The 12,435-nt window shown below is 42.7% G+C and overlaps 1 protein-coding gene across 1 annotated transcript in view; it reads right to left on the bottom strand.

The window, feature by feature from the left end:
• Window positions 1-12,435, bottom strand: part of DOCK4 (dedicator of cytokinesis 4) — a 422,501-nt gene that overhangs the window by 111,962 nt on the left and 298,104 nt on the right. The window contains exons 25-26 of the mRNA XM_073899086.1: window positions 3,548-3,675; window positions 1,242-1,376 (exon numbers count right to left, since the gene is read on the bottom strand). Of these exons, the coding sequence (XP_073755187.1) occupies window positions 1,242-1,376; window positions 3,548-3,675 (263 nt within the window). The remainder of the gene's footprint in view (window positions 1-1,241; window positions 1,377-3,547; window positions 3,676-12,435) is intronic.

The following is a 12,435-nucleotide window of genomic DNA, read 5'->3' on the forward strand; positions in this document are numbered from 1 at the left end:
AATGAGAGAGAGAGAGCACATGAGAGAGGGGAGGGTCAGAGGGAGAAGCAGACTCCCTGCTAAGCAGGGAGCCCGATGCGGGACTCGATCCCGGGACTCCAGGATCATGACCTGAGCTGAAGGCAGTCGCTTAAAAAACTGAGCCACCCAGGTGCCCTAGGCAAACATTCTTAAGAGAAAGGTTCTATTGTGGATGATTTATAATGAGAATGGCAAAAGCTGACATTTTTGTAAATATATGAAAAGTATAGCATCTACTGCCGTTTCTGATATTTGGAAGAATATGCTTAATCAGATCTAAAAAAAAAAAAATTCTTGGTCAACTGAATGTGAGTTTTATTTTTTATTTTTATTTTTTTAAACATTTTTTTTTAAAGATTTTTATTTATTTATTCATGAGAGACAGAGGGAGAGAGAGAGAGAGAGAGAGAGAGAGAGAGAGAAGCAGAGGGAGAAGCAGGCTCTCCACTGAGCAGGGAGCCCGATGCGGGACTTGATCCCAGGACCCCGGGACCATGACCTGAGCTGAAGGCAGACGCCCAACCATCTGAGCCACCCAGGCACCCCTGAATGTGAGTTTTAAATAGAACCCACCCATCCATCCATCCATCCGTCCATCCATCCATCTCTGTCTATAGACAAATACACACACATAAAAATATATACACAAACTATCAGATACATTATTTCTTCATTTTTTATAAATCATGTTATATTGAGCTCATAAAATAGCAGAGCTTGAAGGTTACTTAGAAACTACCATGTCAAACTTTCTCATTTCATAAGCTAAGGAAACTGAGGCCTCCCCAAATTAAGATGCTTGCTATTCACAGTGAGAAATCCAGAATTAGAACTCAGAACACCTGACTCCTGTTCCTCTATTTCATTATTCTTATTTCCTCAAGCAATCTGATGGATAAAAAGAGAATGAAAAGTTATCATGAGGACTAGGGAAACACAGAATCATGGGCTAATTTAAACTGGGCAAAGTGAGAGCTAATAACAAATTTGGCTTTCTGAAATTAAACGTATCTTAATCCAAGATCTTTTAACAAACAGTGTTTTTTATATTCATTCCCTGGTAAAATATAAGTAACCACATGTGTATTTGAAATACATATGGGTCACTCTCCCAAGGCCAGATTTCCCAGCTTCCTACAGCAACCCACCCTCAAAGTGACCGAAGCTTTCACAAGCACAGCTATGCTCTGTTCCCTGTGCCATTTGCTTTATGATCTTACAGTGACATCCTGGAATTGGAGCCTCATGGCAGAGCCGGACGGCTGAGGTCGACTGGTGATCTCCAATATGGTTCTCAGCAGGATGTCCAGCAGGCTGGCCACTATCACATCTATTTCCTCCAACACAGATTTCTCCTTAAGAGAAAAAAAATAAGGAGTTCAGGAAATGGTGGCTTAATATATGTATTAATCTCTCTTTAATGGAAAGGGGAGAAAAAAACCTCACATTTCCAAATACAGAATCAAAAAGTCAGAGGATTCAAGAACTTGACAAAACTGGACCTCACCTACGTCACCTAAGTAAATGACCTTCTTTTACAGAAAACAAAGGCACAGAGAAGTTCACAGCTTACCCAAAAGTATGCAACGAGGCTGGGCTGTGGCTATCGGACATAGAAATGAAAAGGTGGGGTGATGTCCTGGAAAGCACAGCAAATGAATTGAGAGCACCAACTATGCACAGCCCATTGTGTGATGGGGCCCAGGCAGTTGGCCTCTCCGAGTCGGATTCCTCACTGCAAGCCCCTCCTTGTTCCCAAAGTCCTTAGTTTTTTTGATTTCAGCTTGTGCTTACATATACTCTTCTCATCACTTGAGTTGCAAAGGTCATTTTCCAAAACTCTCTTTTAAGTACAAATGACTATTCCTATAAAAATTATTTTTAGGAAATCCTCCATGTAAGATGGGCAAACAGCATTCAGTGTAGATGAACACCATGAGCTCCAGACTGGATCTAAGGTCAGTGGCCATGGTGGGTAACTGCTTCTCTAAAGCAAAATTAATACTTGTAGCCAAGTCCCCAGGACTTGAAAGAGAAACCCAAATTGCTCTGCACAGACTGAATGTAGTAGAGTTGGATTCTTATTATACCTGCACAAGACAAAAAACTCTGTGTCCAAAGGCTCCCTACCAAGGAGATTGCCGTTCCAAAAAAGAACCAGCCAAACAAACAAAAACTTTTACAAAGTGTGAGTTTGAAACCGCTTTTTGGCCAGGGTTTCATGATAAACTTTCTTACACTTGCAAGAAAACTACCATGGTTTCCTCTGTAGACCAGAGTTTCTGTTTGAGTTATCAGGTAAGTCCAAAAGCTGACTATAACTTCCAAACTGACAGACAGGAGAAATTTTTAAAAAAATCTTTTCCGCTACTGTTGATAGTCGTTTTCAGTTTTCTGCAGTGAACCATCTCATTTAGCAGAATTACACAGGAAAGTTTTAAAGTAAAACTAACATTTCCCCCCTGTCATCACTCTTCTCCCCAGTCCCAGCCCAACTCTGAGGCCTGGCATCCTGGGGATGTGTTAAAATCAGTCATCCCTCCCTGGGCAGGTCTCTCTTACTACATTTCTACACACAGAGCTTCTGACCTTTTCCTCTCAAGTACCAACTCTGTTTCCAGCACTGGGGCCCTCTCTCCTTTCCTTCCACTGGGGTTCCACTCCAGCTCAATGCTGAGCCCTTCAGAAAGCGATCATAAGTAAGAGTGACAAAAATGGGGAAACTGTAGCTGAGTAGTAGCAGGGAGGCAGAGAAACAGAAGTCCCAGCACTGCACTGGACCAGCTGTCGAAGATGAGTATAATGCCAACTCACAGATGCAGATTGACAGAACGAGAACAGGACGTCCTTTACATGTGAATTTCACATGAATCCCATGAGCCATGGACATGAATACTCAAAGAGTTGTCCCCATTTCTAAGTAAGCATGTGATTTTTCTCTATTTGCCCTGCATCCTCTAATGCAACTGTGCTGTAGCAAGAGTCAGGTATACCCACAGGAATTCCCAAATCCTTAACAATTTAGTGATTACTGTTGTGGCTGAGTAATGACTATAGTGCAAGATACGCTCCTTGTCTCCTGGGGCTTTCCTCTGCTTCCACAATTTCTGCAGGGGAGGGCCCAAAGGCCATGGCCAAGCTCTGAGCATCACCATGCAGCCTTCCACAGAATGGGTCCAAAAAGACTTCACTTTGCAGGCAGTAATTTATTCTTGCCACAGAGTATTCATCATATCAAGATTAAAGACACATGTGGGAGGCTTTGAGATTTCTAATTTTTCTCACTGGGTATTCAGTTCTTTCTCGAAATACAAGTTTAGGAAACCCAGGTTATTTGGGGTTATAGCAATCTTACAAGGTTAAAAAAAATTATTTCAGAGGAAAAGCAAAATGTCCAACCCAGCTGGAAGTAAAAAGGAGAGTCTCAGAGGGTTACTCTTCAGTGTGGTTTCTCTGAAGACTTTAACATTTTTATTTCCAGAAGCCATTTGATGGGAACTACATACTATGACCTGTATTTACTTACTGAGCTATTTTTCTTGATGAGACAAAATACGTTGCTAAGGATACGTGCGCACATGATCAAGTCCTTCTGTTCTTGCAGGTGCATGTGGAGGTGATGTAACACGACAGGCAAGAGAATGTACCTGGAATCTGGAGAGAGAAGAAGCGTTAGTGTCACACCTGGACAGTTCAAGCCAACCTCATCCAAACCCTTACCTGTTCTTTAATTGTAATTGTTAAATGATTAACACAGAGAGTTAAAAGGTACATGACTGATGTTGAAAAACAGTGGTTCCTTTCCCCAATCCATGATTCCTGCACTCAAGAGGCCTTTGATTCTCGTGCTGAAATAGGTTATTTTTTTAATTGTTTGTTTTACCTCCAAATATCTACATGGCATGCTTATCTGACCATTTTCTGATTTTTCATTGAGATTGACCATCTACTGACTTATTATAGTAGATGAGAATTTAGTTTTTTTTACCCTCTTTTCTTCTCCCCAGTCTCAAAAAACAAACCAACAAACAAACAAAAAAACCAAAAAACTATCCATCTATCCTCTCACAAATTCTGGCTAAATTAACATTTTCTATTTGCTACCATTCTGATTTCCAGTGTTTTGCACATGACACCCCCCCCCCCCCATTTCTGCTTCACTTTCATTTATCTGTCTTTGAAAACTTTCAGGAAATTATTCCTGGTAATTCAAAATTGCCTGATTGTGTGCCTTGCCTTGGCCCTTGAAACCTATAAACTCATGTCCTTCAGCTCTGGGAACTTGCCTTGAAATACTTGTAGGATTATTTCCTTCTCTCTAGTTTTTCTGTCCTCTCTCTGGAACTCTGACTACATTTACATCATGAATGTCTTAAACTATCTTCTTTTCTTGAGTATTTTTTCCTCCTTTTGTCCAACTTCCTTATCTTCCAACTCTTCAACTTTCTTATTTCTGCTATTGCATATTTAATCTTCAAGCGTTCTTTCTTATTTCCAATGGGGCTGGTGTCACAGGTGTGTGCCCCCTGTGCCATCACACAGGTGCCTGTGCTCAGAAGGGCTCTATACCTGGTTTCATGCTCTGTGCTCCCAGCACGAAATTCCCAAAAATTTTCAAAGAAGAGGTACTGTATTTTCATTATGCAGCCACTCCTGTTTATTTCTTGAATGATATTCATTTATAGCATGCTTCATGGATTTTTTTTCCTCTGGGTTAGTCAGAGAAAGTTCTGTGATTTTTTTTTTCTCCTGGAATTATCTTTTTCTTTTTTTAAAGATTTTATTTATTTGACAGAGAGAAAGAGAGAGAGAACAAGCAGGGGGAGTGGTAGGCAGACACAGAGGGAAAAGCAGGCTCCCTGCTGAGCAAGAAGCCCCATGTGGGGCTTGATCCCAGGACCCTGGGATCATGACCCGAGCTGAAGGCAGACACTTAACCAACTGAGCCACCCAGATGCCCCTTGAATTATCTCTTTCTTTCAAGTTCTTTTTTCAAGTGTTTCTTCATTTTGGCCTCTGCTTTCACATTAAAGGTATTTCTACAAGTATCTGGTGATTGTTGGTTGTCTGTCTTTACAAGCAAGGTACTAAAATGCTAACTGGGGAAAAAAACCACAACTGTGCTCTTCAGAAATCTTATGAACTAGTGAAGCTTCACAGCAGGAAGGGAAGGCACCCAGATGATCCAGATGTTTCATCAGGGGACCCCCAAAATTCAGACTCCAAGATGTCTTTTTTTTTAATGTTATGACCCAGATGTGTTTTTTGGGGGGGCTGGTCCCTTTCTCTACAGAGGAATCTGGCAATCTCCTCTCTGGAAACCATCATCTTTTAGTCATTTGAAATCAAGAAAGGAAGGGGCAGGTAGGGGTCTCTCTGTTTAATTGTGAGGCCCCACTTATGGTGTGGATCCCGTTCTCTGATCTCCTGAATCTATTCATATCTCTTTTACTTTCTTTAGAGAGTGAACTTCCCATTTTTGGATTAATTAGAGAAGGGGGCAGGGGCAGGGTACTAACTGTTCCTTCTAAGGATTATTTTTTAAAAGATTTTATTTATTTATTTGACAGAGAGAGACACAGCAAGAGAGGGGACACAAGCAGGGGGAGTGGGAGAGGGAGAAGCAGGCTTCCCGCGGAGCAGTGAGCCCGATGCGGGGCTCGATCCCAGGACCCTGGGACCATGACCTGAGCCGAAGGCAGACGCTTAACGACTAAGCCACCCAGGTGCCCCTCTAAGGAGTTTTTTTTTTTATCCAATTTTCGTATTTCCAGCACCTTTAATCTTCAGATATCTGGTATTTTCTTTTTATTTTCATAATTTTTCTAAAGCTTATATATCTTTTTTAGTACTCTCTATACCCAACATGGGGCTTGAACTCACGACCCTAAGATCAAGAGTTGCACGCTCTTCCAACAGAGCCAGCCACGTGCCCCTAGATAACTGATATCTTCCATTCCTGATCCTTTCTAGAACCACCCTGAGCCATCTGCAGTTCTGTGGAGTAAACTAGTTTGTTCCTTGGCTCTACTCCAACTCCACACACCTGTGTGTGTCAGCCTTCTCTTGTCTACTGTCACCTGCCACTCAACTTGGTAAAAACTGTTGATATTTATGTGTTATCTCCTCTCCCATGCTCCTAAACTTGTGAGATTACACATTTTTCTAAAAAAAAATTCCTTTACCGACCATAGATACAAAAATACTTTTTACATCTTTAGCAAATCAGTTCTAGCAACATGTAAAATACATAGTACTTCATGACCAGAGAGGCTTATCTTAAAAGCAAGGTTTGTTAAACATCTGCAAATCATACTTGCATACTTTCATCAGGGAAGAAAGATAAATACAGTCCATTCCTGTTATTCATGCCGGGTAAGGTCTAACAAGACACTGGCAACAATGAAACAGCAAATAATGTATCATTTATCCTAGAAGCAATATACATATAGATACAATACACATCCCACATTGATGACAATATTAAATCCTAAAAACAACTCATCCAGTCAGATTCTACTTTCTTTATATTACAGAAAAGAAAGAGATGTTCAGAAGCATTAAGTGACTTGCCTGAGGCCACCCCACTAAGAGGGGCCACAGGTGGTATTCAAACTATGCAGTGGTCCCAAAGCTTGAGCTTCTTGCACTGCGCTGCACTGCCCCCTACTGCTCCATCCTGTAGTTAACCCTGTGTGAGGGTGGGAAGGAAGGCAGAGCGTTGCCTTGTCTGATCTTAGTTGGGAATGTGTGCACTGGGCTACTCAAAGTTTTCACTTCTCTGGGCATGGCCGCGAATGAACATGAGAGCGTCACAGGGATGATTTTGAGGTTACAAATACATTTTAGTACCTGAATCCATAAATAGTGAATTTTGACGGTACAAGTATCATTCCTCCATTAGTGGAAGTCTTATATTGATCCCTACTTTGTCATTAAATAGGTATTTGAAATAGAAAGGTAACTGACTCATGCAGTATTCATTTCAATCTTTTGGAAAAGTAACAAGTAATTATGATTATCGTCCTGAGTGTTTGCTTTTCAACAGGATGTCATAAGCACAAAATTACTGTCTGTTGTGTGCCCATAATGGTCATGTTATTTGTGGATGTGCCCACTTGCAAATGCCCTAGCCCCTTTCCCCAATCTGCTTGGTTTTTTAAAAGATGTCAGTGGTGCAACAATTTAGATGGATTATTCTTGATTTATTAAAACCCATGTGTCTTATAAATAGTTGCATAAATTATAATTCAACTAGACTCACTCAAGAAAAAATGTACAGTTTAAATAACACTATACCTACTAAAGAAACTGAACTTGTAGTTAAGAACCTTTCCACAAGAAAAATGCCAGGCACAGATGACGTCTATGAATTCTACGAAGTATTTATGGAAGAAATCACATCAAGCCTACAAAATTCTCCCAGAAAATAGAACAGAGAACACAACTAACTCTTTTTGTGAGGTCGTCATTATTGATGCCAAAATTAGAAGTATTACAAGACAAGAAAACTACAGATTGCTATCTCTCATGAACACAGATGTAAAAATCCTTATAAAATTTTAGCAAAATAAATCTAGTTATATATATATAAACAACTTATATATATATATATAAACACAATAAACAGGGTAATCATGAAGGCAGATTTGGTATAACATTTTAAAGTCAATCAATATTAATTTACCATATTAACAGATGTAGGAAAACATGCAAAATTCAGCATCTATTCCTGATGAAAACTGTCAGAAAGCTAATAATAGAAGGTAATTTTCCCAAATTGATAACGAGCCTTAATGAAATGCCTATTTTTATTTCATTTTTATTATTATTTTCTTAAAGATTTTATTTGAGAGAGAAAGAGCATGAGTGGGGGAGTGGGATGGGGAGGGGCAGAGGGAGAAGGAGAAGCAGACTCCCTGCTGAGCAATGCCAAGGAGGGGCTCCATCCCGGGACCCTGGGATCATGACCTGAGCCAAAGGCAGACGCTTCACTGACTGAGCCACCCAGGCGCCCCTGAAATGCCTACCGTTAGCTAACATAATACTTAATAGTGAAAGATTGAATGCTTTCTCTTTAAGATCAAAATGAAGGCAAGGATGGTCAGCCTCACCAACTCAATTCAACATTGTAGTCGATTCCTAGCCAGTATAAGATACTTCCATAGGTAAAAGAATATATGATTCGGTATCCTAGTAAAAATCATAGGGAATGCAAAATATTTGCAACTGGAAAAGTGCCATTATCAGTGTTCACATGACTTCTCTTATTGGTTTATCAATACAAGGGGGTTTGGCCTTAGGTTTAGCGTTAAAACAAATCACACAAGGCACTGCCTTCTTCACTTCCACGAACATAGATCATTAAAATCCAAACTTCTGAAATAATTCACTGCAGGCTTCCTTTAAACAGGAAGCCTGACCGGGAAACTTAAATACTCATTTATAAATCAATTACTTGACAAAAAGAACCAAGGAAAAGAATCTAAAAAATTACATGACAGGAGTCACTGCCTGGTGATGACTCATTAGGAAGGAAGATAAAGCTTATCTGGTATGTTCCTGCAGTCAAATGAATTTGATTTCTAAAAATTCAATTTGCAACCAACTGTTAAGAGAGTATCTCCGGCACAAAAAGTAGGGTAGACAAATAATTCGTGTGTGGTGTGCATAAAAAGAAATGTATGACTACCTAAACAGATTTGCTTTTTCTCCATTATTAGGGCAATGTCAGCCAACGCAAATGATACAATCGGTGGGTAAATGCCAAACAAGCTGACTGATTAAAATGCTAATTCTTACCTTTAAAAGGAAACACCTGGACTCATCAAGCAAGACCAAAGGAAAAAAAGAAAACCCACAATTGGACAGGCACTAACTTTCCATACATTTAACAATAGAATCTGTTATGCAGTTTGTCCTTGAAAGGGTCAACACACTTATATTCCACATCTCAGACGAAGCTCACTGTATTATGTATCTCATTGAGCGTATAAAGGAGTGACTCTCATTTCCTTTTTATTTTGCCTGTACACACTTGAGTGGGTAAAGCCCGCTCCCATCAGTAATTCTCAGTGCGGAGGAGAAGCAGCTGTGAAAAGCTGATCGATTTCCTGCTTGGGGTTCACTGAAGGAAGTCACAGACTGGTCTTTACCTCCTCTACCAACAAAGACTTAGACAAGGATCCTGGAAGTGAGCATCGCTCCATAGAGGAGCAGGGTCAAGGAGTCCTGCGGTGCCATGCACGGGTGCCAGTCGCTGTCCACACCGCGGTGCAGCATGGGCTGGACACTAGCAGGCCGACCACCGCCCCTGCTCCCAGACAGCCCAGGAGGGGGGCATTATAAAGGCGGTGGGCAGCGACCAGCCTGAGGCAGAGCTAGCGGAATGGCAGAACACCTGAATTCAGAACTGGGTTGGGTCTTGGCTATCAAAGCCACCAGTAACTGAAATGCCAATGTCACAGACAGCAACAAAACGAGGCTTTCACACACTGGAGGACAGACAACCCTCAGAATGGAAAGGACAGCACACAGTGCAGGGGCTATGTTCTCCCACAGACAATGTCAGGACCACAGAGTTACGACAGGAGAGGCCGAAGGATGATCTCTGACCCAGATTTCATCCCACCCTGGATGCCTCCACCACCAGGTGCCCTTCCTAAAGCAAACTAGATGCGATGAACCCTTGTTACCTTTATCCATTGAGCTTGGCTTCTGGTCTCGGCCTCCCACTGCCCAAGCTGTTCTGTTGTCATATTCATGCTCATCCTTTTCCAGTAAGATTTTCTTTTTATACACATCATTTATTTAATACCGGTTGCTGCTCAATCCTGATCCTGAATGCATGACCCACTACGTAGTATTCATTCATGAAACCTTTACTGAACACCTACCATGCACCAGGCACAGTTCTGGAAGCTGGAGAGATCCCTGTGATCAGAACAGATAAAGTCCCTGGCCTTGGTGGTTTTCCTTCTGGAGCAAGGGATGAAGACAGACTTTAAACGACTAAAACCCAATTCTTTATTCAGTTCCAGCCATGTTAGGTGTTCCAAGAAGCAAAAAACAAAACGAGCATGAGAGAGAGAACTGAGTAAGCAGGACAGAGAGGAGATGCTTGAGAAAATGAGAGTTAAACTGAGCCCAGCAGGGTGAAGGGGGATCACCTGGGATCGGAGAGGAGCAGGAGAGCATGGGTTCAAGCAGAGTGAAGCATTAAGAGATGGGATCAGGGAGGTGGGCAGGGTGAGGTCACGGGGCCTGAGAGATCAATTCTCTTCTGTGTCCTCAAAACAGAGCACAACCAGGGGATGTGGGCAAGGGAGCTGGGACGGACGTCATCTGGTGTTGAGTTTCCAGAAGGGAACTCTGGCTGTGCAGATGGATGGGAGAAGGGAAAGGGAAGCAAGGACGGACATGCCTGAGGGAGTGCGGGCAAGGTGGCGGTGTGGCATGGACCCGTGGCGGGGTGGGGGGAAGGGGTTCGCCAGATATGAGATGCTGTGGAGGCCCAAGAGTAGTCTCAGGAGAAGAGGAGATGAAGGGAGAAGAGGGTTCCAGGACAGCTCTGAGCTCTCTCGGGCTTGGTGCTGCCACAGACTGAGACGGGAGGGGCTCGCTTGGAGGGATCAGAGGTTGGAGGTGCCTGTGAGTCATCTGTGTAGAGAAGCCGAGGACAGACGGCTACTCAGGTTTGGAGCCTTAGAGGAGAGATCTGGCCTAGAAATACAAATGTGAAAGTGGCGTCAGCACGTGGGCCACAAACTCAGGTGAAGGAGGTGGGATGAACCCCAATTCTCATTCAGGCCTCCCTGCTACGCAGCACCTCCTTCCCTTCCCAAATCACAACCGCTGCACCTTATCCATCCTAATTCCTTGCTTGCAGTCAGCTTTCATGGTAGACTAGCAGCAGACTGAGGGCAAGAACTGATGTTTCCCTTGCTACAAACATCTCTAACATCATACCTGGTGTGGGTTCTGCCCACAATGCACATTTGCTGAATGAATGAACGACACCACGAGTCTACTGGACATGAGGGGCAGCTGAAACAGAGATCCCTGTGTCTTCATGCTTCCTCACGGCTAGAACGGGAGGAGAGCAGGATGCACATTCTCGGGGTCTGGCTTACAATGACTCCCTCTGCTGGTCCTCGCCCTGAGCCGCCAGGGGAACGCAGCTACTCCCAAAGCTTCACTGTAAAGAGGGCAACTGTTCATGGAAATGAAACCAAGACACACATCCCGGCCCTGATTTCCCCTGAAAATCAGTGCCGATGTGGATGAGTGACACGTAAGGAATGAGAAGATACAGCTTTCAACCGTTCCCCAGGAATGTGCTTGCTCATGCCAGTCAGTATTGAAAAGTTCAGAAAAAAAGATAAGAAAACAGTTTAAATTGGGCCTTGACGTTTACATTTATTTTCACACAGATAAAACTTAGGGTCAACTATGATTTTGGTGATGCTTCCTCCCCAAACTCTATACTTCAGAACGACTCTTTCTGCCATTGCCAAAGTGGTCTTCTCCAAAATTTAGACCTTTCCTGGCCCTCAGGAAACAGGAAGAATAGAATTGTGAGGAGAAAGTGAAAATGAGTTGTTCAAGTTTTACACTTTAAATATGTCTGCCTGGACCCCAGATGACTTAGACATCAAATACTGATCTACATAGATTCCAAATCTTAGCACTGGCCTTCAGGTTTGACCAGATGCCCTAAACTCTGACCCTGGGGCATGACTAGGTGTGGGGGGAGGCGTGATTCTTCCTGGCTGTGGAATGGCTCCAGCCCTGAAGTTGCCCACAGACCCTCAACTCCACCTGGCTTCAGTCTTATGACTTTTGTGGTTCCCTTCTTGTGGTGTTGACTATATGTGTCCCTCTGTCTTTTCTCTGTATTAATTTCTAATCTAAGCTCAACCAGGAGTATTCTATAGTCATGCTGGTGCCTAAGCATCCTTCCTCTGCCTTTTTTTTTTTCTCTTTGGAATTTTTGTCGGTTTTTATACATCAACCTGACTGTGCCATGGGGTACCCGGATATTTAGTTAAACACTATCCTGGGTGTGTCTGTGAGAGCATTTCTGGATGAGATTAATATTGGAATTGGCAGCCTGAGTAAAGCAGATTGCCCCCCTCAATGTGGGTGGGTCTCATCCAATGCACTCAAAGCCTGAATAGAACCAAAGGGGACAAAATGGAGAATTTGCTCTCTCTGCCTCTCTTTGAGCAGACACCCGTCTTCTCCTGCCTTCAGACCTGGACTGGAACTTTCACCACTCTCTCAGGTCTCCAGCTGACCAACTGCAGATGTTAGGAACTCTCAGCCTCCATCATCACTTGAGCTCATTCCTCATAAGAAATCTTGTACACACACACACACACACACACACACACACACACACACACACACACA

The sequence above is a fragment of the Callorhinus ursinus genome, unplaced genomic scaffold (assembly GCF_003265705.2).
Source record: "Callorhinus ursinus isolate GAN/ISIS: 27379988/994484 unplaced genomic scaffold, GSC_fseal_2.0 scaffold12, whole genome shotgun sequence".
Taxonomy (NCBI): domain Eukaryota; kingdom Metazoa; phylum Chordata; class Mammalia; order Carnivora; family Otariidae; genus Callorhinus; species Callorhinus ursinus.